The sequence below is a fragment of the Enhydra lutris genome, unplaced genomic scaffold (genome assembly GCF_002288905.1).
Source record: "Enhydra lutris kenyoni isolate GAN:26980312 unplaced genomic scaffold, ASM228890v2 scaffoldscaffold20, whole genome shotgun sequence".
NCBI lineage: Eukaryota > Metazoa > Chordata > Mammalia > Carnivora > Mustelidae > Enhydra > Enhydra lutris.
This window is the reverse complement of record NW_019154104.1, coordinates 31,732,955-31,759,757: the sequence shown is the minus strand read 5'-3', so window position 1 is coordinate 31,759,757 and position 26,803 is coordinate 31,732,955. Positions and strand designations below refer to the sequence as shown.

General features: G+C 62.1%; 1 protein-coding gene across 1 annotated transcript; it reads right to left on the bottom strand.

The window, feature by feature from the left end:
• Positions 1–6,248: 6,248 nt before the first annotated feature.
• Positions 6,249–18,601, bottom strand: LOC111148582 (TNF alpha induced protein 2). The gene is made up of 12 exons (XM_022505274.1): positions 18,593–18,601; positions 15,431–15,792; positions 14,446–15,112; positions 12,388–12,502; positions 12,103–12,225; positions 11,889–11,989; positions 11,157–11,255; positions 10,503–10,626; positions 9,531–9,653; positions 9,135–9,290; positions 8,860–8,981; positions 6,249–7,467 (listed from the first exon to the last, which is right to left on the bottom strand). The coding sequence occupies exons 2-12, from the start codon at positions 15,774–15,776 to the stop codon at positions 7,326–7,328; spliced, it is 2,118 nt and encodes a 705-aa protein (XP_022360982.1). The 5' UTR covers positions 15,777–15,792; positions 18,593–18,601; the 3' UTR covers positions 6,249–7,325.
• Between the last annotated feature and the right edge of the window lie 8,202 nt (positions 18,602–26,803).

Sequence of the window (26,803 nt, the reverse complement as noted above, 5' to 3'; positions counted from 1 at the left end):
CCGCCATCACGGGTCCGCACAGCCCTGCCTCTGGCCAAGGGGTCCGGTCTCCGCCGCGGACGGGGTGGCAGGGTGGGCTGCACTGTGGGCTCGTGGCCGTGGACTTCACTGGAGTCCCCACAGCCCCCTCACCCGGAAGTGGCCGCCGGAGCCAAAGGCCGCGCGACCCCCGAAGGGTCAGTTATGGGCCAGCGGGGAGACGGCCCCGGCAGCGACGGGCTCCGTGTGGCAGGGTTGCCCTTGGAGTCGTTAGTGTTAGCAGGACCCCCAGGGGCGGGTACAGCTGCTCTGCGCGCCTCCCCACCGCCGACAAGCGTCTTCCGTGCGGGAGGGACAGGTGGGCCGAGCCCGGGGCCGCTCTCATGACGGCTCCGTGTATGCAGAAGAGCCTGCGCGGCCGCGGAGTGCTTCTCGTCGCTCTCCTGCCAACCGGCCCCAAACCCATCTTTCATCGGCCTAGGTGGGCATTCTGGAACTTTCTCCGTCAGTAGAGGGCGCTGGAGAGACAGCCCAGGAGGACGGGTTGTGCCACACACCAGGCCGTCTCCCCAGGGCGCTTCCTGCACCGCCACCCCCGCCGCTTGCGGCAGGTTTGAGCACCGCGCCCTCCGGTGCCGGTGCCGGTGCGCCGCCGACCTGCATCCCGGGGCGCAACCTTCCAGCAGGTTCTGCTGGCAGAGCATCTCTGCGAACAGCACCAAGGCTGCATCCTCTCCAGGGAGGCCTGACTGAGGCCCAGTGCGGGGGCTGGGGGGTGAGGAGACCCTTCTGGATTTACCCCTTCCTTGGCGCTCTGCCTCAGTGGTCCCACATACCTGCTCTGCCTGTATTTTTAGGGTTCTCATCCTCTCGCTAGCTGACCCCTTGTGACCCCAAGCCTCTGCTACAGGCTTCTTTAGAAGTCCCCTGTTCCAATTTCTGGGGCGTCCCCCCTCTTGATTGGGCCCTGAATGATGGAAAGACTAGGAAGTTGCTCGGCTACCAACATGGGCGGTTGGTTACAGCAAAGGAGGGCCCCTGGGTGGGCAGAGCTCGGTGCAGATGCAGGGCGGTGGAGTCCAGGGCTGTCCAGGAGACAGCAGGCAGCTCCTTACCTGAGGGGTCCCTTCCCTTATTATTTTTTAAAGATTTATTTATTTATTTTTGAAAGCGAGAGCGCGCAAGCTGGGGGAGGGGCAGAGGGAAAGGGAATCCCCAGCAGACTCCCAGCTCAGCGCAGAGCCCAGTGCAGGGCTCAGTCCCACAACCCTGAGATCATGACCTAAGCCAAAATCAAGAGTCAGACACTCAACCCATTGAGCCACCCAGGTGCTCCACTCCCATCCACCCCCCATTAAATGATGTCACCAACCGTCACCATCCTGTCCCTGCACCTCCACTCTGTGTTGAGCGTGTCAGACAACTGACTTGTGTTTTTAGTTCTTGGGGTGTGGGTCTGGAGTTGCTGGACCAAGGAGCTACGCAGAGAAACTCCTCTACATTCGGTCCCAATAAAGGTCAGAGATCATGTTTGGCCCGCCTGGTCCATGACTGGATAAGACCGGGTGATCTGGGGATGGGGGCGACCCTGTGATTTACAAGGGAAGCACTTCTATTCACAAGACAAATTGGGGAAAATGCCACGAACACTTCAGTTTCCCCAGCAAAGGGAATCCTGTTTCTCTTGAATGTGGACCTGGTCGTGTGAGTGTGACTGGCTTTGACCACGGGGTCGTTAGCAAAAATGTGCACAAGTAGAAGCTGGAAAAGCACTCGTGTACTAGGTTCACCTTTGCTTGTTTCCAGAACCTTCCGGCCTGTGTGTGAACAAGCCCAGGCTAGCGTCCTGAGAGAGGAGGTGCCCCGGGTGTTCTAGCCATCCCCCTTGACCCTGACAACCCCCAGACCCTCAGGGTGTCTCTGCAGGGACAGTCACTGCCCATATGGAAGCCTTGACCACCTGACTCACTGCCGTCCTTAACAGATCACCCACCTAGAAGGCTCAGAGAATCAGGGTATCTTTCCTTCCCAGGGTCATGCCAACACAGCCTTCCTACCTGAGCTCTGGCATGACCCATCACAAGCCTGATCCATCCACTGAGTCCCAGGACTGTCCACTGCTCTAAGGCGAGGGCCAGACGCCAGGAGTTAAAGCTGATCGGTGCCTGCCCAGGTTGGCAGGCACCTGTCTCGCTTCTCTTCACCAGGGCCCTCACTGCCGGGTCTCTCCCTGGCGTCCTCAGAAGTCACCTGCCCCATGATTCCGTCAGTGTTCTTGGGGCTTTCTGCATCCACAGGCTGCCTCCTGGTTCCTGGAGCCCTCAGCACTCCCCATGTCAGCACACTGTCCCAAGGTCCTACCCTCCCCTCCCCCAGCCCCCGTCCTCAGTGACCGCATCACTTCCACGACCTCGGCTGCAAGGGTCCTCCTCTGTGGCCCCAGTCCTCTGGCCTGGCACTCCCTCCCTGCTGTGACTCTACCCCAGCAGTCCCCCACCTGACCCTCCTCTGACCCAATCTGATTCCACAGCCCCTCCTGCCTGCCCAGCCCCCAGGACCATGGCCTTGACCTCTCCCGGTGAGCCCCTCTCCATGCTGTAGCTCTGCTCACCCCTGGTGGGACCGCCTGACCAAAGCTCTGTTCTCAGTTAAACCCAGCTCTGGAACCCCAGGTAGACTCCCAAGCACTGAACTTGGCTGCAGAAAATCTCGGGCTGCAGATGAACCCACTTGAAAGGGTACTTGACCTTGATGGACAATCCCACACCCAAGACCCCGGACCTCATCTCCTCTCCCCTCGAGGCCCCCACCACACTGGCTTCCATCCTCAAATAAATGTCAGATTATAGAATGTGGATGTGTAACACATTCATGTGGCTCAGTAATAAAAATTTAAACTAGGATATATGGTGAACTAGCTCCTTCCCATCTGTCTCCCTCCCCATCGCCCTCCTACCTCCTGCTCTCTCCTTCCCCATTCCTGGTGCGTGCGCACGTGCACACACACACACACACACACACACACACACACACACACATGCACGGACGCACACCCCTGTGTGCCCACACACTCACAAGTAATCGCTCTTATTAGTTTCTGGTGTATTCTTCCAGGCTGCTTTAATGCACACGTAGGCGAATACAAATGAATATATTCTACATGTGATGTGTAAGGTACCAGGTTCTCTCTGTGTCTGTCCCCACTTTTATTTATTTGGATGCAACACACCGCAAACTGCTCTGCATTGTGCTTCTCTCTCCAGGACATTCTGTATTGGAACGATTTCCACACCAGGACAGAGGGCGCTTCCTCAGGCTTCCGTACAGCTGTATCGTTCCCCGTTGTCTGGTGCCCGGGGGCTACTGACGGACAGGTGGGGAGTTTACAGCACTTTGCTACTACACGGTGACTGGCCTGGTACCTGCATCGCTAGGCGTGGATATTAGAGTATGGATGAGATTCATTCCTGGAGGGGCGCCTGGGTGGCCCAGTCCGTTAAGTGTCTGCCTTCGGCTCAGGTCATGATCCCAGGGGCCTGCAGTGAGCTCCTTGCTCAGCGGGGAGCCTGCTTCTCCCTCTGCCGCTGACTCTCCCTCTCTTTGCGGGCGCACGCGCTCTCTCTCTGACAAATAAATAAAATCTTTTAAAAATTTTCATTTCTGGAATGGCTGGTTCACAGAGGTTTTGCTGACACGACCCATGCTGCCGGACGGCCCTCCCAGCACAGCAGGTGACAGTGGCCGATGGCTGTCAGCCTTGCCAAGCAGACTGTCACCCACTTGGGTCTTGGACAGTCTAATGAGATGTACTCTTTCTGCAGACCTTTCAAACGTCACTCCCCAAGTCTCCCCTCGGGCCTCCTCCTGCTCCCCTCGGCCCTCCTCCTCCGGGAGGTGACACCACTGTCCCCTGGTTTGCTTAGGGGCGGGCTCTTCTCTCACTTCAGAAGCCGACCCCGTCTCCCCACCATCACAGCCCTCCTTGACATCATCATCTCCCCAGGCAATGCCAGCACCCCTTAAAGGGTCTCCCGGCCTCCCCCCAGCCCTGTTCTCCAGGCGGCACCCGGAAGGCTCTTTGAGTCGAATGTCCCATCAGTCCCAGCTGCCTCTTCAAAACCCTCAGTGCTTTCACGGCTGGAGTGAACCCCAACTCCCAGCCCCAACCAGGGTTCTCAGACCCCTGCCTCCCACCTTCACGTCCCACCCCCAACCCCAGTGTTCTTTCCCTCAAACTGGCTCTTTCCCTCCAACTGGAGCCCTTCCAGCACCGCCACCCCCCTGCCCTTTGCCCCCTGCTGTTCCCTCCCCTGCACGGCTCTGCCCAGGTCTGTGTAAGTGGTCTTGTCTGGGGTCCCAAACCAACCGTCTCCTCCTGCGTGAGCAGCCTCACGGCTGTAATCGGCCTCAATCTCTCTGAGTCACTCCCACCCCATCACCCCACTGCACTTGGACCTGAACTGTTTGTTTGCTTGCTCTGTTTCTTGTGCGCGCTGGGAATGTCAGTCCTTCTGGGTGGCCTTGGCCAACTCTCCCCACTTCCCGCCCCCAGCAGGGATGGGGGAGGGTCCGAGGGCCCCATCAGGGCTGGTGACCCGACTGACTACAGATTCCCTTCCCATTCACAGGGGCCCTGTGTCCACGTATGAACTTAGAGTAGGTGGCCACCCCTTGTCCAGGCTGTCCCCTCAGTGCCCTGAGCCTGGTGACTCACTCCTCCACTGGGGTTGGATCCTTCCCCTAAGGGGATTTTTCCCGCAGGGGTGGGAAAGGAGGGGGAAGGACAGGGAAGTTCCTGAAGTGGAAACCTTAATGGTAGCACAGCCTGTGACCTCGTGTCCCTTGTGCCCCTTCTAGTCCCCTTTGAGTCCTGTTCCTCATTCCTCCTGGAGCTCTGCCTGTCCAAGGGGGTGGGGTGGGGGTGGGGCAGAGGTGGGGCTCTGGGGTCCTCGCCCCTCTCCCGTGCTCCGAAGACCCCCACCCGCTGCGGCTACAGCCAGTCTGGGGTCCTGGCTCCCCAGCCTTTCCTGTCTTTAGGTCTATCAGGTCAGCCTGGGCTGAGGAATCTAAAGCTGGTTCTGGGAGCCTTCACTCCCTGTGGGCAGTACCGAGGGGGAAGGGTACGCTGGCCCTGGCAGCCCTAGCACCCCCCCGCCCCCCCGCCCCAGCCCCTCACTCCCCAACCCCCACTCCTGCTGCCCCTGTGTAGACCTGTGGGCCCAGCTGAACAGAGGGGAAGGAGGATCCCAGGGTCCCAGTTCCCCTCTGTCCTTGCTCCCCACTGCTGGGCTGCTCCAGCCCCTCCCCCCCCCCACTGGAAGTGGCTGAAAGGGCCCCCCAGAACCCCAGATGCCACCTGTGGCTCCCCTGGGGCCCCTCCCTCAGCCGTGTGGAATGGAGGGGATCGGGTCCTTAGGGACTCGGCCCTTCTCCAAATCCTGGACCAGGTGAACTAGCGTGCAGGTGAGCTGGGCCGTCTCTGGAGACAGACTGTGCGGCTCCTCCGACCACAGCTGCAGCTTTGTGAGGTCAGTTCCAGAAATATAAGGGTAGGTTCCCACTGGGCCCTGTGAGTGGGATTGAAATGACTGTCTGAGGTCCACCCTCCTCCCTCCTCCTCAGAAGGCGTGTAGGGGAGACCAAAGGGGCTTATGGTCCCCTGTTTACAGGTAAGGAAACTGAGGCATAGAAGAGGGAAATCACTGGCCGTGCCCCATAGGCAGAGCCGGCCCCCCGGCTCAAGGGGGAGGAGGCACCATAGGCTGGACTCACAGGGGGTCTGACACAGAGCCTGGGAGACAGGATTTCCCAGGCCCAGGAGGCTGAGAAAGTCACCGCTGTCCCTTTCTGCTCCCCAAATAAATCACTCCAAGCCACTTTGGAAATCAGTTTTATATTAAGGTATAAAAACTCAGACCCTGTCCTGAGTATATATGTACAAAAGCAGTACTATCAAAACTAATATTAACATCAACCACACAAATACCTACAAATGTACAAAGGCCCTGTGCACCATTTACATGGGCCAGTTCCTGGCCACAGTACCTGGAAAGGAGGGGGGCGGGGACAAGCCCAAGGGCACTTGCTCCAGACCCCATCTCAGCATGCTCAGGGGCACACGGCTGAGACCCGCCGTAAGGCTCAGGGGGCCTCGTGGGTCGGTAGAGGTCTAGGCGCGTTCCTGAAGCCATGTTTTCCCGGGGTGGGCTAAGGCACCATTGGGGGTAGGGGGAGGCCAGGGGCAAATCATGCCCCCGCCCCCCCCAAGCCCACGCCCTAGCACCTGCCACCTGTGATTACATCAGGGTCTGTGGCAAAGTGCCTGAGGTTACAGGTGGGGTAAGGCTGCTAATCAGCTAACCCTAAAACAGGGGCTGATCCCGTATCATCTGGGTGGGGCAAAGGTCAACAAAAGGGTCCTTAAAAGTGGGAGAGGGTGCAGGAGTGGAGGTCTGAGGTCCGCGGTGTGAAAAGACTTGATGGGCTGCTGCTGGCTTTGAAGATGGAGGGAGCCGCAGGCCAGGGAATACAGACAGCCTCTAAAAATCGGGAGAGGCAAGGAAATTCCCCCAGAACCTTCCAGAAGGAACCAGCCCTGCTGACACCTTGGCTTTAGCCCATGAGACCTGCGTCGGACTTCTGACCTCCAGGGCTGAAAGCTAAGTTTTGGTTTCAACCACGACGTTTGTGGAAATGTGCTCCAGCATCAAGAGGACACTGACCCAGAGGCCAGGGGGTCAGAGGTCAAGTCAGCCCTGCCCAGACCTCAGGCTGACTTCCAGGTAGAGGCCCCACGGAGGGCCCCCGTCCGGGCCTATCCCTGCGTGGAAGACCCAGGATGTCCAGGGTCCAGATAAGAGTTCATTGTTTTCTTCTTTCTAGCTCTGCCTTCGCTTCCGCGGACACACTGAGCCCCACTCACTATTCTGGGCCAGAGGAGGCGGGATGGGCAAGACTAGCGCTTGGCAGCTGGGAAGGTGCTCAGGCCCAGCCATGAGGAGGACAGTTACGACAGACTGTGGAGGGGCCCCCTGGATGGGAGGTAACCCGGGATCTCTGGGCCACTCTCCCTCCTGGCTCCCCCCTTTAGTACACACACGATCAATCGTCATTTACAAGGAGTTTCTCGGGGATGAACTCATGGCCTCCCCACGATGGCGCCCCTGCCCTCACGGGCCTATCCAGTCCAGCTGCCCAGGGGCTCACGCCTTAGCCAAGGATGGGCAGAAGCAGCAGCAGGAGGCACGAAGCCTGTTGAGGGGCCGTGAAGTGAGGTGGTCGCCCACCAAGGGGGTGGTGTCCAATGCTCGCTGGGGGCTCCCAAGTAGGCCAGGCTGCAGGGAAAGCTAACCGACCTTTATAAGTGAAAATAGGGGCTTGGAGGACTGGTGCGCCCCCATGCTGACGTCCAGGATGCTTCGGATGCTCCTGATGTCGCCGCTTGACAAGTTGCCCTTGATGGCCAAGATGGCACTCAGGTGGCCTTTGCTGGCGAGGAGAGCATCCGTCAGTCCAGCCTCGTCCCCAACACCCCTACTCACACCTTTTCCCAGCTCCCCAGACTCCTCGCCCAAGCCACAAGGGCCCTGCAGCCAAGCCCCTGTCCACGAGGGGGTCGTAGTCTCCTTTCCCCACCGTGCTCCAGCAGCCCCGGACACCTGTCCTTCCCTAGAGGGCACCAAACACCTGCCTGCCTCAGGTCTTTGCACTGGCTGTTCCCCCTGAAATGTTCTTCCCCATGCTCCGGCGATGAGCAGCTCCTTCTCACACCTTGGGCCTCAGTGAAAGTGTCACTGCCCCCAGGATTTCCCATTTCTGAAGTCAGCACCTCCTGCCCTCACAACCTTGCTTAAATAATCTTTACAGCTCATAACTATTTCTTTCCCTGGCTACTCATTATTATTAAAGCTCATTAGGCCGTAAGCTACACAAGGGAGGACTGAGACCTGGTCTGTCTTATACTTCATTGTATCCCAATACCTACAACAGGGCCCAGCACTTAGCGGGAAATACTTAGTAACTGGTAGGATGGGTGGGTGGGTGGATGGAGGATGGGGGGGTAGATGCATGAGTGGATGGAGGGATGAGTGGGAGGACGGACAGATGGATGTTTGGGTAGAAGGTGGGAGCAGGTGGACGGATAGATCCATGGACGGGGAGATGAGCGGACAGGTGTCTTTACGGGTAGGCGGATGAACAGGTGAGTGTGTAGATAAGCCGATAGGCAGGTGGATGCATGGAGGGATCAAAAAGACGCTAGACTAGGCCGGACTGGGATAGGCACTCCAACTCAAAACTGCTCAAACCTTCCCCACCACATCAGAGGACTCAGCCTAGACAGAGTCACCCTAGCTCACCGGATTGTAGGTTGGGGGGTAAGCCTCCACTCTGATCACCCCCAGGCTGACCCCAGGCGTGGACCCCAGCTTAGCAAGGCTTCCAGCAGGTCCCTAGTGTCTCTGCTCTCGATTTCCCCTCTAAGGGGCAGTATCAGATCAGGCTAAAGGCATGGACTGTGGGGCCAGTGGACCTGGCTTTGGCATCTTGGCTTTACCCCTGGCTAGCTGTGTCGCCTCAGACACCTTCCTGAAGCTTTCCAGGCCTCATCTGTAGGGTGGGAATGAAAAGCATCCCCTTCGTAAGGCTGGAGTGAGCTTCCAGTGAATGAGCCACTGTAAACATCTTAGCGCAGTGTCCAGCGCTCCGCCAGCCCTCCGCCAGGGTTAACGGCTGGGACTGGAATCAGCCCTAGCAACCCCGCGGCCCCGAGGCCAGTTCCCCCATAGCAACCCCGCGGCCCCGAGGCCAGTTCCCCCAGGCTCTGGCCAGCGCTAGCAGGGCCTTGCGGACGGCCCCGTCTTGTGGTGCCCTGGCTCTCACCTGAAGTCAGGGTACCAGGTAGCATAAGTGGCCACCTCAATCTTGATGGCACTGGGGTCCTGCAGGCGGATGATCTCAGCGAGCTGGGGGAGGGCGTGACGTAGCCAGGCCGCCGAGGAGCCCTGCGGGCACAGGTCTGGCTGGAGGCGGGCTGCGCCTTCCGGCAGGGGCCCCCCAAGGGCCCAGAGATGCTCAGGTCAGAACTGCTCCAGTGGGCGGGGGTAAGGGGGGGCCCCTGCAGGACTTGGGGGAGGGGAAGGCAGGAGCCTACGCACGTTCTGGGCGCAGAAGCGCTGGATGGCGTCACCGTTGGCCAGGATGTGCCCGGCCAGCTGCTGCTGCTGCTCCACCGTCTTGAGGACCAGGCTCCGCTTGCTGAGGCGGGTGATGTACTCCTTCACCAGGTGCAGGTGCACGACCTCCACGAGCTCCTGGAAGGGTGAGCGGGCAGGGCCGTGTGAGCCGCCGCTGGCGGGAAGCTCACCCCCTTCCCTCTGAGCCCCGAAGCTGGGAGTCCAGGGAGGGGCAGAGGCATATGTGCGCTCGTGTGTGAGCGTGCGTGTGTTTGCAGGTGTGCCTGGCACCTGTGTTAGGGTGCGTGTCCAGACTGTCCCCCATCCCTCTATCCCCCTCCCCTGCCAGGCCCAACCCCCAGCCCAGCACCACCTCACCTCCCGGAAACAGTCGAGCAGCTCTGAGAACTCCGGCAGCCTGTCAGCCACGGTGGAGAGGATTTCCTCCAGGGTCTGCTCCGGGGCCGCCCAGTGGGTCTGCGTGAACTTCTTGAACAGCGGCTATGACGGGAGAGAGGCAGGATGTCTGGTCACACCCCACAGACACACGCACGGCGACACACATACAGCCTGGTGCAGGGGCAAGGGGGATCCCGAGGACTCGGGACCCCGAGGCACCGGGGCGGAACTCGGGCCCTGTTCCCAGACCGGAAGCGGAGACAGGGCCCCTGCACCCATCTCTAAGGTCAACCAGCTGCTGCTCTGGGGCCGGGAGGCCATCTGCCAGCCTTGAGGCCTTTTCCATTGCCTCCCTCTGAAATAAATAAATTCCTGCATAAATAAGGACTTGTGCTTGGCTGGGCCTGTGAGAACCTGTGCCAAGTCATCAGGGGTCACCACCCGGCCTTCACTCCCGGTTGGTTACTCACAGCCTTCCACCTTGGGCAGTAGGGACAAGGCAGGCTCCCGTGGAAAGCGGGCAGGGAGCTCCTACTTCTTCCCTCCAGGGACCGCTGCCTCCCTCTCTGCTAAGGGAGCCAAGGGGTTTCTGTGGACTATTTGGCCCATGGCAGACGGGGCAGCGGCTGCCACAGGCTCTGTGCATCCCCGCTGGAAGGGAGTCATGGGGATGGGGATGGGACGCAGACAGGTCTAGGGACAGCTGGAGAAGGCGTGCACAGGCCTGGGCTGAGTCTCTGCGCGGAAGGGGCACGAAGCCTCCTCTGCGGGTTCCCAGCCCAAGGGGCCCCTGTGAGGCCAAGCCCAGGCTGAAGGGGTGGGGACAAGGTCAAAACTGCTCAGTGGCCCCCATCACCTGGGCCTGCATCTGCCATCTCTCCCTTCCCGGTCTCTCCCTGCGTCTCCCCGCCCACGCTAAGCTCGGCAGGCTCCCTGGGGAGGCTCCAGTACCTTCAGGTCCCCGAACAGGCGCTGGAGCAGGGTGTCAAAGCCTCGACTCTTCAGCTCACTCAGGGGGTCCAGCAGGTGGCCCGGGAGGTCCTGTGGGTTCTGCCACTTCTGTTCCATGGATGTCCTGAAAAGACACAGATGGGGCAGAGAGATCACACCAGCCCTGTCCAGACCAGAGTCTCCCACCTAGAGAGCCCACTGGCCCTAAGCAAATCTTCCTAAACCATCTCCCCACTGTAGAACCCTCGGTGACTCCCCATTCCCTATGGAAGCAAGTCTGGACCATCCCATCCCTGCTCCGGGGGCAGCACTCAGGCTTCCCACCCCCAGGAACACCTGCCACCACCTGCTCTTAATTCCCATTTGCCTAACGGACACAGCCTCCACATCCATTTCCTAGGGGCCCTAAAAGAAACAAATAAGGCATAGAGCCTTTGCGTGAATGCCTGACCCAGCAGCACCTGAAAAATGTTTGCTGCCGCCCCTACAGAGACCTTACAGACCCAATTCCTCACAGCCAGGTGCTTCTAATCCCACGTCTTTGCTTAGGCTGTGCCTCCCCTCCCCCTCCCAGCCATCCTCCTCCTCCAAGCGACTGGCAGGCCCAGTGAGTCCCGCTCCCACAAACCCCTCCTAGCACCCTTACCCCCTTACCGGAGGGACAGACAGTTGTTGATGTTGGCGATGACATTGCCCCTGTAATTTCTCAGCTGTCTGCATCTCTCCAGAAAGTCATCAAAGGCTCGCTGGTAGCTGGTGAAACCGGAAGGGGCACATGCAAGGCCCAGCACAAACACTGGGACAATAGCAGCCTTGGGCCTGCCTCTTAGCCCCGCCCCGCGCCCCCAGGCCTAGAGAGTGTGTTTCCGGTTGGCAGGCTCCCGGCAGCCCAGGGAGGGGATGCCAGCCCCTAAGCATCGTGTAACTGGCTTGGCAGGCCAAGGTCAGAGGAGCCAAGGACCCTGAGGAGTTCCTGCTGCCCCTACTCCTCCCCTCAGATCCTTCTACAGCTGGAAGCCAGGAAGGGTGTAGGGGAGTCAATGGGTAGATGCCGGAGACCCTGGAGGCGGGGAGAGAGGCAGCCTAGAGAAACGGAGGGCTGGAGCCCTGGAGCACCACCAGAAGGGAGGCCAGGGCCTCAGTCCCCCGGGAGGCATCGTCTTTGCAGCTGTGGGCTTCCTGCTCTCAGGGCTCAGGTGGAAGGTCTGGGGAGGATGGAAGGACTCCTGCTCCCAGTGACAGACACTCCAGAGGCAGGAAGGGGACACTGATGTAGCTTGGATACCCACGCGGGACGTGAGGGAGCACAGGTAGCTCTGAGAGAAGTGGCCACAGGGACCACCCCCCAGCCCCCCACCCCCGCAGGCACGCACAGGCGACACCCACCTCCTCAGGAACGCAGCCAGCTCCAGCAGCAGCACGTGCTTTATCTGCACGCCCAGTTCCAGGGTGATGCTCTCGGCCTTCGCCTGGCCCTGGGAGATGATCTGCAGGGGTGAGGGGTGAGCTGAGACCAGGGGAGGGGAGGGCGCTGCAACAAGGCGGGGGTGGCACTCAGAGCGGACGCGCGCAGACACACACACAGGACGGGCCGTAGCACCTGGATGATGTCGATGGCCAGCTCGCTGTGGCAGTGGCCGTCCAGCCTCTGGGGAGCCACGTCCTGGGCCCAGCGCTGGGACTCCAGCTGCAGGGCGCGGGCCATCAGCTCCCTCACACTGGCCTGGGGGCGGGAGAGGAGGGTCAGGGTAGCTCAGAGCCCAGCGGCCCAGCCCACACCAGAGTCCCTGTCAAGCTCCTGGCTGGCGTCCAGCCTGACTCCAAGCCTCCCTGAGCGTCCTTCCTAGCCCGCCCTGGCCCCGGCCCTAGCGCAGCACGGACTCACCACCTCGTTGGACAAGAACGTGGCCTCCAGCAGCCGGATCTGCCGGGGGGGCAGAAGGCTCCCCAGCCGGACTCTCTGCAGCTCTCCTGCCAGCTTGGGGCTGTTGATGATGTCACTGAGGACACAGGGGGGCTGGCGTGAGGAAGACTGCCCCCACCCAGCACTGCGGCTCATCCAGGAGCCGGCCTTCTCGGCCTCCATCTCTGTCGGCCCCAGAACTTGATGGCCTTCTGCCCCTCCCTGCTTCTCTGTCTCGGCTGATGGGGTCCAGATCTGCTCAGCTGGGTTCCAGTCAGAAGCCTTGGGATCTCCATGCCTGCCGGGACCCTCTCATTCCCGGCCATCCCCTCCTACTGAAGCAGATCGGCCTTAAGCCACGCTGCCCAATGCCACAAGCACCACCATCTCTCGCCTGGCCGCTGTGGGGACCTGCTCTCTAGCCCCGGCAGTACTCCCTTCGCCCAGCAGACCTGACCGTCTTTGGAGTCCAGCCCCCTCCCTGCCACAAGGCCTTTAGCTCCCACAGACAAGACTGGCCGCTGGATCTCCACCCTGTCCCTACCCCATTCCCTCACTGCACTCCAGGACCCTGGCCTCGGGTGTCCTGCCTGCCCTGCACCAGCACCCCCTGGCTGGCCCTGCTGCCCCCCGAGGGTGGGTCAGCGCAGGCAGGAAGGGCTGCCCCACCCCAGCTACTGCGTTCTTGTAGCGCCTGTGTAGGATCCGGGAGCCCCAGGGACGGCCCAGCCCTCCCTGGCACTTCCTCAGGGGCCTTTGTCTGCCTGGACACTCAAGAAGGAGCCTCTCGCCCTTCTCCCAGCCTGGCTGTGGTGGGGACCCTTTCCTCCCTGTATTCTGGACACTCTGGCCACACAGGGCTCCACGGCAACCCGTGGGACTCCCTCTCTCCAGGACTCTGCCCTGCTGGCCTCAGTTTCCTGCTGTGCCGACCCCAGTGGGCCCCAGGCCCAAAGGCCTGAGGTCACTGGGACAGGAAGACTGAGGTGCAAATGCCCAGTATTTCCTGGTGAGTCAGGATAAGCAAAGAAAAACTGTCTCCAGACTGGCCTGTCTAGCCCGCAGCCCCTGCCCTCCGCCAGTTTCCCTGCGCCCTGCTGACTCACCCACCAGCCCCGCAGTGCCCTCCCTCTGGCCCCTTGCTGGAGGCTGAGCCACCAACAGTGTCCCGTGAGACCACTGGCCACCCAGATGTGTCTCTGAGGTCCTTAGAGGCTGCTCACAGTCTGTACCTCCAGGCTTCCTGCAGACTTTACCCTGGGGGCTGGAGTTGGCCCGCACAGGAACCCCCAGCCTCCCGTGTCCTGGGCATTTCCACCCAGCACCGCACTCCTCACGGAGCATGGGAAAATGACAGATGTGCTCAGGACCCCAGGGGGGTCCGGGTGAATCAGAGGGCGCCTGAGGCACTCTGTCGGCAGAGCCAGCCTCCCACCCAAGGAGCCCTGGGCCTCGAACCCAGTTCTGCGGAGGGCTCACCAGGTGACCCTGCACAAGGGCCACGAGGCCCTGCCCTGCCCCTCTTCTGTGCGGCCTGGGAGCGCCGGGACAGCCTGCCGGCCAGACACCCGCCCGCTCTGCACAACTCCCAGGTGTCTGCGCTCAGCCCCGGGCGCTGCAGGATGACTCCTCTGGTTGGGAACACCATCCTCCCTCCACCGACTTCCAGGCCTGCCTTCTCCCCTCCCCTGCCCGCCTCTTTTCCTTCCGGCAGCAGAATTTGGTTCCTCTTCCTCCTGCACCGCCTCACGGATGGCTTCCTCCACAATGGCACCAACGTGCGGTCAGGGCCCCTGGTGGAGGCTCCCAGCCACCGCCACCGCCCTTCCTGCTCTGGATGGTGCCCTGCCTCGCCCCCTCCTCACACTGGGAGCTCAGGAAGAAGGACGAAGTCCCTGCCGCCCCGTGCCTCAGTTTCCCTCACTGTGGAATGCGGCTGAGGATCCCCAGCGCAAAGCTCACCGAGCGCCGCCCCGCTCCCCCCACCCCGAGTCTCCGGGGCCCGAGGCAGAGCCCCCGCCCGAGCCTCCCCGCGCTCACTTGGGGTAGAGGTTCTGCACCCAGACCAGCAGCATGTAGGTGTCGCGCTCGCACAGCTCGAACTGCGCCATGGCCGCCAGCTGCGCCGCGAAGTGCTCGTGGTAGCTCTCGGCGTAGGCGGCCACCACGTCCACGTCGGCGGGGAACAGCGGCTTCAGCCGCTCCACCACGGCCTCCAGGTCCTCCTTCATGGTGCGGCCCATGTGCAGGAAGACGCGCTCGGCCTCCGAGCGGCCCTCGGCGCCCGCCGCCGGCCTCGCGCACAGGCGCTCCTCGGCCGCCTGCGCCACCCCGCGCCGCCACAGCTGCAGCCAGCGCCGCGGCCGCGCGCTCACCAGCGCCGACGCCCCCGGCCCCGAGGCCCCCGGCCCCGCCGCCTCCGCCTCCGCCTCCGCCTCCGCCGCACGGCGGTCCTCGCGCTCCTGCTCGGCCAGCACGGCCAGGGCCTGGCGCAGCCGCTCGGGCGCCACGTCCAGCGGCCGCCGCAGCAGCCCAAGCACCTGGTCCCGCAGCAGCGCGTACAGCGCCTCCACCTTGCTCTGGCGCCGCACCAGCTCCTCCGCGCTCTCGCCGCCCCGCGCCGACGCCTGCAGCTCCCGCTCCAGCGCCAGCAGCGGCCCGGCCGCCTCCAGCCGCCCGCGCTCCAGCGCCGCCTTGAGCTCCTCCACTGCGATCGGGACAGCACGCTCAGCGCCGCCCGCCCGCCCGACGGCGCCCCCCGCCTCCCCCGACCCGGGACAGGGGAAGGGGTGCGCCCCGAGAGCCCCGCCGGTGCCCCGGACCCGGACCCGGACCCGGCCGGCCCCAGGACTGGGCGGCGCAGGGGAAAGCCGGGAGGGGAGACACGGCCCAGCCCATCGCTGCCGGCCTCCCTGCGTCCAGGGTGGGGGGCCCTTCACTCGGATGAGCCCGAGCCCTGCCCAGCACCCCCCGACCTCGCCAGCTCTGATCCCCGATTCCTACCCTGCCCGGGGTCCCAGCCTACCTGTGGGCAGCGGGCGGCTGGACTCAGGCTGGGACTCGGGCTCGCCCTCCGGCTGCGCTGAGCTGGGCTGACCCTTCTTCCGCCCTTTAGTGAAGACACTGAACATGTTGGCCAGGCCTTTGGGCCTCTTCTTCTTCTGCTTTGTCAACTGGTCCTTGTTGCTCTCCGGGGCTGCCTTGGCCTCCAGGGGCGGGACCAGGTCTTCAGAAGAGGCCTCTGACATGGAGGTCTCGGACTCCCCCTCGGATGTGGAGGGCAACTTCTGGGAGCTTCTGGGAAAGTCAAGAACCCCTGGCACCGTTTGCTGGCCTGCAAGGCCTTGGAAGAAAGTCATCATCTTCAGCATCCCCCCTGGCTGGGGCCTGCAGATTGGCAAGGGGAGGGGGAATGAGAGAGCCGCCGCAGCAGACAGGCGCACACACAGCAGCTCCCAGGCCCGAGGACACGGCTGCGGCAGCCGCCAGGAGCAGGCGCCATCTCATCTTGCCATGCGACCATCAGGGTCAGGCTACCTCCTGGACCACAGGGGCACCTACAGTTCAGCTTCCTCCCTGGACACCAGTGTCTCAGCACCCACAAGTCCAATACCCCCCAGCACCTCCCCAAATCACCAGAAGCAGGGAAGAATCTGGAGATGCCAAGACTCCCAGACGGAGGGGGCCGTCACTTCATTTTGGCACAAACTTCCTCAGCAGCCCACCCCCTGGGCAAGGAGGAAGGACTGGACGGCATGAGTTCCATCCTGCTTCCCACGAGGCCCTGGGAGAGGTGGCAGAGCACAGGCTGCTGTCCCACTGCCCAGAGCAAGAATCGCGGTCCAGAAAGGTCGCGACACCAGGGGCTGCTTCATCCTCCCCGCCCCAGCCTCCATCCTGCCTGCTTCTTCTCTTCTCTATGTGGAGCCGCAGAGGGATGCTTTGAGCAGAAACAGGGCTGCTCCTGGGGGTGACCACAAGGGGAGCAGAGCCCGACCCCCTCCCTTAGCCTTGGGGCTCAGGTCTAGAACTCATAGTGCCCTCCCAAACCTCAAGGGCTAGGAAAGGACCCTGAAGACTTTCACATGTCAGCAGGGACAAGGGGTCCAATGAGACACCCAGCTGCCTGAGGATCCCCAGTAACTCGGGCCAGGAACCAGGCTTCCGGGCTCCCGTTTCACCCTGGCTGCTCCCAAATGGGATGACATCATCGTCACAAAGGCTTCCACTTTCCGTGCCGTCCCTGGTGCCCATCCCATCTCTTCCGCATTCCCTTTAGGGAGGGCATTGCTATCCTCATTGCACAAAACTGATCCGGGGAAATGTCCCTACAGCTGACAGATCAGGCTTGTAACTCGGATCATCCAGTGCTGGGTCCCCCACCTCCATGTCCCCCCCCCCACCTGCAGGCCACTTTCGGAGACGTAGGACCCCCTCACGTCCAGCACCCTCCCCAGCACCATGACCATTACCAAAGCAAGGCCAGCACCAGTGGAGGGAAACATGGCTGAGCCCAGGAGAGGGGAGCAAGGCAGGGCTGGGAGTGGGGAGCAGATAGGGTCGGGCTTCCCTGATGACTGGGGCGATCCAGGACCACGGTGCCTGCCCCCTGCCCTCCCAAGAGTAAATACAATGAGTTGTGACCCGTGCAACACGATGACTTTGATTCACCCCTGCCGCAGCCCTGCAAGGCAGGTGGGGTGATCCCTCATCCAGGAGAAACTGAGGCAGGGAAGGGGGCTGGGGGGTGCTTGCCCCAAGCACATAGCAGGTATGGATTAGGCCTGTCAGACTCTTCCCACAGCCCCTACTACCTCCCTACCAGCTCAGCTACTCCAGGCCTCATCACAACCCCGGACGTTGGCCAGAGCTACCTTGGAGCGGGGGCAGGAAGCCCAAGTTTCTCCCAAAGGGCTTCACCAAGTGCCCTCAGCCACGTCCAACACCACTGGCCTGCGGGCGCCCCTCCTGTGCCATTGGGGCTGAGAGTTCCACTCCAGGGCCACGCGAGGGGTGCTCCAGAGAGCCCCGGAGCCAAGCTGCAAGCCAGGCCACTAGCTCTTCTGCCCTGCCCGTCCGCTGGCTTGCTCCTTCCCTACGCCACGCACCCACAGGAGCTGGGCCGGCCGGCTGACTGCCCAGACCCCCACTTTGCTGTCTAGCTAGGGTGAGGGAAAGGGCTGCTGTGACGCACCAGCCTCACCTCTGCCCACTCACACACACACACGCCCAGCCACGAGTGTGCGCACGCGCTGGGCTCTGTTTGACCTCACACCTGGCTCCTGCAAGTCCCCACATAACATGGCTGCCTCCTTGCCTCTCTGGTACAAAATCCTCCTCACCCTTCTGGGTCCTGCAACACCCCCCTCGGCTCCATCCCAGGCCTTGATTTTCAGAGGCAGCTGGTGCAGTGGAAAGAGAAGCAGCAGGGGAGTCATCTAGACCACTGCCTAGCGCGTGGACACCACCACCCTACCACCGTCTGTGAAATGGGCACAAAGACCCCCACCCCACAGTGCTGCTGATAGGAAGTGGCAAAACCCCACAGCCCCGTGCTGGCCCCTCGCCAGCCCTCCTAAGGGTGCCTGTCCTGTTCCCTGTGTCCATCAAGCCAGCCTCAGCACTAGGGTAGAGAAGAGGGCAGGAAAGGCGTTCCTTCCAGCCCGGGCTCTAGGCTGGGCACACTGACACAAGGGGCCTGCCTGGTCATAGCATGTGACCACAGCCTGTGGCCCCGCGGTGGCACCTTCTCCTGACCTCCCAGCTTCTCCTCAGGCACCGCACACCCCCCTTTGCTCCTTCCCGGGGTCACGGATCCTGCAGTGAAGACACCCAGACACGGGCAGCAAAGCAGCTCGGCCTCCCGGCCCCACCCCTCGGGCCAGTCCTCTGCAAAAGGGGCAGGGACCCCTGCACCTTCCTCCACACCCCCCTCCTCACCCTTTGCAGTCCCAAACCAGGGGCCCCTGCACCCTGGCTTGCCGCGGCGGCCTCAGTTTCCCTAGAAGTGGGGCTGCCGGAGGCCTGCGGCCTTGGGGCGCTCTGCGCCCCCTCTTTCCCTCCCAGCCCGGGTCGGGCCGTGCCCGCCGCTCCGTCGGGGTAGCCGGCCCGGAGCCCGGGGTGGAGGTGGGCGGGCAGCCGCGCGGGGCGGCAGGGGACGGACGCGGTGCGGGCGGAGGTCACTTACTGTGTCCGGGCCTGGCCGCCGCTGTCCCCGCGGAGCCTGGCGCCGCCTGAAATAGTCGCAGACTCCGCCCCCCTGCCCCCCGCCTCCCCCCACCCCGCCCCGCTCGCCCCGCTCGCCCCGCCCGCGGCGGCCGCGGAAAACCCGCGGGCGGAGGCCAAGGCCGAGCGCGACCCTGCGCGCCCGAGCCCGGAGTCGCGCGCGCCCCTCGAGGGAGCGGGGCTGTCACGCCTTCCCAGCGGCCCGGGCGGTCTGTGGGCGCGGGGAACCGCACCCCGCGCGGCCCGGGCTCGGCCTGGCGCGGGCCCATTGTCCGACGGCGGCCACCCATTGGCCGGCCGGGGCCGCGCGCTCGGGACCCCCTCCCCGCGTCACAGAGCGGCGCTCAGCCCCGCGCGACGACGGTCGCCCTGCCGGGTCCCCGGGACCCCCCCGCCCCCGCCCTGGCCCCTTGGGCCGCGCGAGGACTGCTGCGTCGGGGCAGAGCCTTCCCACCCAGGCGGCGGGGAAGGGACCCCGCTGGAGCAGGCGCCTAAGGGGAAGGGGTCCGGGACAGCTCTTGACAAAGGGCACGTCAGCGGGGTGCCCGGCATTCGCTGTCTTGTTTGACAGGGGAACAGGGCTCAGAAAGGCAAGCGACCTGCAGCTCCCGCGGCGTCACACACCCGCCAGACTCCCACGGGACCACTTTCCCTTTCTGGGCCTGCGGTTGGGCCAGGACAGGCTTCGGGACGCACCGGGTCCGGTCCCGACAGCTCAGGCCTGCTCTCAGGCTGTGCGGCCTTGTCCTTCCTCCACGTGGCCGTTTCTCCGGGTCTGCCGTCTGGTGGGGCATGGGGGGCTGTTGCTGGTGAAGAGCGACCATTAGGGACTCACCTCTCTTTCTCATTTTAGGAATTCCTGCTCTCTGGAAAGAACCATGTCGTTCAGGAATTTCCCAGCTGGGCACCAGCTTCCCTTTTCCTTCATTGCTAGAACCCCTGCCCCTCCCATGTTTTGTTTGCCCCACCCTTGGTGTCGCCCTCCCGTGGACTCCCTGCTCCCCCAGCAGCTGGGCACAGATCTCTGGGCCCTGGGAGTGGGCGGTGGGGAGGGGGAGCTGGAGGTGCCCCTTGGGACTGAGAACTTCCTTTTCCTCCTTGGGAATGGAAGTCAAGTGCTAGGTTTGGGCTTGCCAGTAATCCTGTCCCTGGGGTTCCTTGTGGGGAGGGGGATGCCAGAAAGTGGCCCACACTCTTCCCTTGAGTCCCTGGGGGAGGGGTTCGAGGGCTGACAGAGTTCACATGATCCCTCAGAGCCACAGTGCCTCAGGGCTGGGAGGGTCACTCCATTTGCTCCCAGTGAACAGATGGGGAGACAAAAGGCCAGGTTCCCAAATTCATCCAGCAACATAGGGCCAGGGCCAGTGACGATGGAAAGCAGAACTCCTGGCTCATTGCCTCTGTGGCTGCCTCCTGTGGCCTCCTTGTGCAATCCCCACACTTTCCGGCCAGGCCTCCTCTCCTCACCCCAAACAGATTGGGAAATTGCTGGGGAATCTGAAGCTTTGTGAGTCATAGGGTGGGAGCAGGGGGTGTGGTTGTCAGACCTGAAGATCCCACCATCCCCTCAGAGCCCAGGATCCTGATCAGGGGAGGCAGGAAGGACACTTCCCAGGGTGGGGCCTGGGCGGCCGACCTCGTCCCCGGATGTCCAGGCTGCCTGAGCTCCCTCTCCATGGCCTCATCCTGAGCAGCAGCCAGGAGTCTGCCTTCTCCTTTGTGCTTGCACCGGTCCCTTTCCCTTTCCCTGAGTTAAGATAGGAGGGTTGGGGGTCCCCCATATAGAGTCCCCAGCACAAGGGAAATCCTCTGAAAACAGGGCTGCATAGGGCCAAGGGATGATAGGCAGTGGGGCAGGCGCTACCCTTACCCCCTCGTGATAGATGAGGAAGCCGTGTTCAAGGGGCCAGACACTTCCAGAGGGAGCCAAACCAGCCAAGAATTCCATCCCCAGCAGGAAATGAGCATCAGATGCGCTCAGCTGGCTCGGGAGTGTTCCTGGCCAGCTGCTGTCCCATTTGCCATCTCCCCAGGGGATGGGCAGGGGAGACCAGGCCAGCTCCACCTGGGAGAGAGGACAGCGGTGGAAGCCAGAAGCCGACTGGCAGCAGACCTCCCCAGTCCAGCCTAGAAGTCAAGTGTGCGGCACTGGGAGCAGCAGCCAGCTCCTCACTGTGAACTCGGGGCCTCAGAAGCCCAGGACCGTGGGCAGACCTCCCTGCCCTCTGCTCAGACATGACAGCGGACCGTTTTTTTTCAACTGTGATAAAACACACAGAACCAAATTTACCATATTGACCTTTTTAAGCGTACAGTTCAGGGACATGTACATTATCACCCAACACCCATCTCCGGAACATTCCTCACTTCGCAAGAATGAGGCTCTGAAATTATTAACCCTATTCCCCCTATCCTTCTTCCCCCCACCCCTGGAGATCACTGTCCTCCTTTCTCTCTATGAATGTGACTATTCTGAGCAGCTGATAGAAGTGGTGCCCTAAGAGTGTTAGTCCGTTTGTAACTGGCTTATTTCACTCAGCGTGATGCCCCCAAGGTCCGGCCGCATTATAGCGGGTGTCAGATTTTCCTTCCTTTCTACAGTTGAATAATGTTTCACTGTTATCGGTCCGTGGTCGCTGGGGTCGCTGCCCCCTCTCGGCTATTGCGAATAACACTGCCTTGGACACGGGTGAGCGAATACGGAACCGCCTGCTTTCAATTCTGTGGGAGACAAGTGACTCTCCTTGAACTTGGTGCCACCCTCTGTTCTAAATGCTTGGCGTGCATTAACTGATTTCATCAGACCATCTTAGGAAATGGGTACTCCTTAATTATCCCCTTTTCACAGATGAGAAAAACTGAGGCACAGATAGGTTCCAACATGGGCCGGTCGGCGTGGAGCTCAGGATGCCACCAGGAAGCCCTGTGCTCTACTGCTTCTCCCCCGGTGTTGATCAACGTCTGAAATGCAGCTTGACTTAAGTCGGACAAAAGACTGCCAGAGCAGAGAACTTAGATGCAAACACGGGGGGGCTCGTTGCCCTCTACTTCTTTTTCGTCTTTGGAAAAAAAAAAAAAAAAAACAAACCCTCATCTCTCTGGTCAATGACTTGTTCAGTCAATAACTTGAGTCTTCACCTTCAACCTGTGGGGCAGCAGGTGGGGTTAACTCCATCCTGGCAGCCCAGCCACGTTGGGCCAGAGACCAATAGAGGGCAGTGTGTGTGTCACTAGTGGTCCTCCCTCTCCTCCGTCTCAGGCCTGCCTGAGAGCCCTGCTGGAGAGAAGCTGCCTGGAAGAGGCGGACGCTGCTGGCAGGAGGGTGAAGTTTGGTGCGAGCACCAGCAGGTGCAAAGGCCCTGGAGCACACTGCATGGGAATGAAGGCGCTGGGGGGTCACTGGGCCAGCCTTTGGCCACAAGGCAGTGTTGACCCTGGGGAGGGCTCCCCAGGACTGGGAAATGAGGGCATTCCAGGATATATCAAAGCCCTCCCCCAGGGCTAGGCCCACTTCCCTCTGAGAGATGACTTGCACTTCCCACGGCCCCAACCTGGGCCTGCTGCTTCCTTTATTTCCCAGGCCGATCATCATCTGACCAGGGATCCCTCCTAGGCCCTCTTGTTTCCAGGGATGCCCCACTCACCAGCTGCACTGGGCAGAGCCATTGTACCCCCTGGTTACAGATGAGGAAACTGAGTCTCAGAGTGGGAAGTGGATGCAAAGTTTGAGGCCTTGGGGCTGTGGTCCTTGCTGCCACCCGGCCTTCCCCAAAAGGGGAAGTCGACAGCTCCAGGGTATTTGAAACCACACCGGACCTCTGCCAGGGTCTGCTGACCTTCCCAGGGACCACGGGATGGCCAGGACAGCTGACCAGGAACCGTCTCACAGGGCAGCGCCGCCCAGGAGGGCGCTCCCACACCAAGTGTTTACCAACAGATCGTGCCCCTCCCTTCCCGTGAAGCTCCTCCCCTTCCCCCAGGAGGAAGCGGGGCTTGTGGAGAAACTGAGGCGAGGGTAAGTGGCTTTGCCAAGAGTCCCAGGACCCTGGCCCACCACCAGCCAGGCACCCTCCCAAGGCCAAGTTCAGTTTCCACCTCTTCAGGCCTGGGGCTGCCCTGGGGCCTTTCTCTCAAGCCCTTGACTTCCAGGAAAACAACCAAAAGGTGCCTTGCTTCCCATCAGGCCCCACCCAGTGACAGAGACACCTCACGAGGCAGCAGCTCCTGGGGAACCCCAGCTTTGCAGGGCCAGGAGGGAAACCAGGCTGTCCCCAAACCCCTCAGGGCCTGGGTGTTGGGCACTCCCCCTTCGATAAGACAGAGGGGACCCCTCGCTGCTCTGGGCTTCTGGACTTTGGAGAGGGAAGGCATAATGGTGGGGGCTGAGGTGTGAAGACCCCCTGGCCCTGGGGAGCTCCATCACCCACACCTGCGTTCATTTAGACATGGGGTCCATCCCCCAGGCCTCAGCCTTCCTTCCTGGAGATGGGTGTGACACAGGCTGGGAGGTTGCCAGGAAAGGGTTATGGGAGACGGGGGGGGGGGGGGGGGGGGGGGGAACGCGTACATAACAATGCCCCTCTTGGGGGCTTGGCCCTCAGCCAACACCACATTTACATTTTCTCATGGATGCTCCCCATCTTACACCTGCAGAGACAGCCCAGAGAGGCTGAGTCACTTGCCCAAAGTCACACAGCCAGGAAGGTGCCGAGCTGGAGTCCCAGCCCAGAGGTGTCTGGATCTAGAAGCAGATTCTTAACCCCGGCACCGAGTCCACGGAGAGGGTGGAAAGTGTAAATCATTGAGCTCAGCCAGGCACACACCACGGGTACCCCAGAAATGGCAGGTGCCCCAGAAACGGCAGGACTTTTCATGACATTCTTCTTTTACAAGACCTCGAGATCCCCTTCTTTGAGGATTCCATCCGTGTGAAAGCATTGGGATCTTCATTTGTTGTTGCGGGGCTCAAGAAGGACGCCACACTTCCCCGACCCCCAACCTCCGGCAAAAGCAGGTGCTTGCTTCACCAGCCCAAGCCTCTTCATTATTCATGGATGAGGAGCCCCGGTCGCTTCTGGGGAAGGACACCAAGGGACGGAAACAAAGAGACATCCCCTCTTAGAACCTTTTTGTACTTCTCGAATTCTGAGCTGTGTGATGGTGTCACTACCCGAAACACGCGTTAAACACTGAAAACATCTAACAAGTATGTTTTGAAGGCCACTAAGAGGCGGGAGGTGCGGACACAGGAAGGGAATCCCTGCAAGGACGACAAGCCTTTGCAGTGACTAGTCCAGGCCCCACAGGTCCCAGGAGAGGAGCGGACCCGGGGCTGGGTTAGACTTGTCCAGGTTCATCCCCGCCAACCATTTCACCAGAGGAGGGGGCCCAGGGAGGCTGGGCCGAGACCCTGGCAGCACTCACCCTTGGGCGCTCCTGGCCCGGGGCACATCTCCCCTACAGGGAGGGCCCGCACCGCCACTGGGCGTGGGGGATGAGGGGGACTGGGACTGATCCCCCCAGACCTGGGATGCTGTGGGGCTGGACCTCGTCAGCGGCATCCTTGTCTCACCAGCCCCCGCACAGGCCCACTGCCCAGCCCTCCACGTGGACCGGCTGGAGAAGGGCAGACACGGAGCTGGGAGAGGGGCCTCTCTGGCCTGCTGAGTTCCCAAAGGGACCTGGTGGTAGCAAAGGAAGGAAGTGATGATGGGGGTGGGGGGTGACCCTGAGAACGCTGCAGCCTCCTCCCCTCCCCTCCCCGGCAGTGGTGGGGGCCTGCAGGACTGCATCCTGGCCATGCGGATGCTGACCCCATGAGGTGTGGGGTCAGGAAGGAAGGGGCTGGAGTTGCCAGGCACGCAGGGAAGAGGGAGAGACCTTGCAGGCGCAGAGATGACACGCTGATGATGCTGGCGGCGTGCTCTGGGTGCCAGGACCCGTGGACACTCTCATCTACCGCCCCCCCCAGGGAGGGCAAGGCTAAGACCTGAGCACATCTCTGCCTGCTGTGGCCCTGTGGCTGGTACAGCACAGCACTCTCAAGGGGATCTGGGCCCAAGCATCCGGGGACCAGCAGGGAGAGGTACCCACAGAAGGCGCCAGTCCCAGGCTGAGTTGGGGCTAGGTTCCCAGGTGACACTCAGGTCCCCTCCAGATACCCCGGGATTGTCTTTGGGCTGGCAGAAGGACCAGCAGGCCGTGGCTCATGGTGTCCTTGGACCTGAGCTCTTGCCCTGGGCAGGATGGCCCTCTGTGCTCTCTCACTGCCCTCCCCAGGCTGGGCTGGAGTCCCAGAAACTGCTCCAAGGGGGCCTTGTTTTCCCCACAGGCCCGAGGCCAGAGACCAGAAGCAGCCCCCCAGTCATTGAAGAAGCCCGAGGAAGGGTCGGCATTGAAGGAAGCCAAGCTGAGCTGGCGAGGAGAGACTGGGGAGCCACGCAGGAGAATGAGGGTAGCCAGGCAGAGACCAGACCAGGGATCAGATGGCAGGGCCCAGGACCCCCGCTCTGGGGGCAAAAAGGATGTCCTGCTCCATAGGGGAACGCAGACACTGGGCCCGGCCCCTCTGTCCCCAGGCACACCACAGGCTCACACACGCACCCAGGCTTCCGTAGCAGCCAGACAACCTGGCCCACAAGTCCGGAAGCTGCCCTCTGACGGCTGGGCCCTCCCCCATGCTTGGCCTGGACAACAGGATGGCCAAGGAAATACGCTACACTCTTGGCAAGGCCTCCTGGGACGTGGTGGGCAGGGAGAACGGGAGGGTCTGGGGCAGATGGTCAATGGCCAGAGTCTGGCTCCCTTGGTCTGGCCCACCTCTGGGCCCCAGCCTTCCTGACCACCCGCCTCAGGGCCGCTGTCTGGCTTCCTGCTCATCCCCGCTTAGCCCCGGGAAGCCAGCCCCAGTGTCCAGACCCTGCTAGGCCCACAGGAACATGCACGAGGCCCACACACCCGCCTGGGCATGAAGGTTCCGGCCAGGAAAACCTGACTTCCTATCTCCAGGCCCAGACACGCTCAGGAAGGGAGCCTGGGTTTCGGCCCAAAGCCTTTCCCCCGCGGCAGGAAGCTCCTGTCAGAGAATGGCTCCTCCGCTTCTGTTCCCAGCCTCCTCCGGGCGCCTTCCCCGCTCACCCACCCCACCACCTCAGGCTTCACTACCCCTCAGAGCCCCCCACTGCCGCACAGCCGCCCACTCAGCCTCTGTTTGCAGCCCGGGGCTGGCTTCTAATTCAGCCTCCCCAGCCTGGGGGCACAGACAGCCTCCTCTCACGTTGTGGGAAACAGAGGCACAGGGAGGTGCCTCTGGGTGCCACAGAGAGGTGTCCCATGGCTGGGACTAAACCCTCTTCCCCCCCAGCTCTGGAGCCTGTCTTGGAAACCCAACCCTGGGACGCTCAGCCTCCGGCCAAGGGGCTCGGGCAAGGCCAGGCCTGTTAGGGATGGGGTCAGGGCCAGGGGCTGTGGGAGGAGGCTTCCACGAGGAGACTGGGGCTCTAACATGGGGTACGGGCTCCCTAGGGAGAACCAGGCTGGGGTCTGATCCAGGCCTCCTACCCCACCCAGGCGGTGCCCCTCCGACACCCCCCTTCTCCCTGGCTACCCCCCTTCTCCTAAAGCTACCTATGCTGGGGCCCGCTGTGCAGCAGCCTCTACCCTCTGTGTGCCTCAGTTTCCCAACAGCAGAAAGATGCAACGATTGCTTGTCAGCGGCAGCGCTGGAACATGCCCTCCCCCGCCCCCCCACCTCCCCCACTCCCCTACACTCCCCCGCGCTCCCCCCCACCCGCCTGGAGCCTGCGCATTGAACCATAGCCTCTCCTTGCCCTCATTTCTGCCCCACCCCCCTCCGGTTCCCTGCTTAGGGAGGTCTGGACATCCACTCAGCCCCCTGCCTGCCCACCCCTGACCCCCAGCCCCCGGGTATCCATGGAGGGGGCTGCCCCTGGTACCTGCTTCCACTCCCCTCAGGAACCCGACAACACTCAGACTTGGCTGTGTTCTCTGGCCTTGGCCTAGGGGCTGTGGCAGACCTGGCTGTGGCAGACCTGGCCATCCACGGTGTGGGGAGGTGGGCCCCGACGGAAGCCGGGGAGTCCTATCCCCCACCTGCCAGGGCCTGCCGCCTGTCCGAACCCTCATCTTGTGCTCAGAAGACTTGTCCTCACTG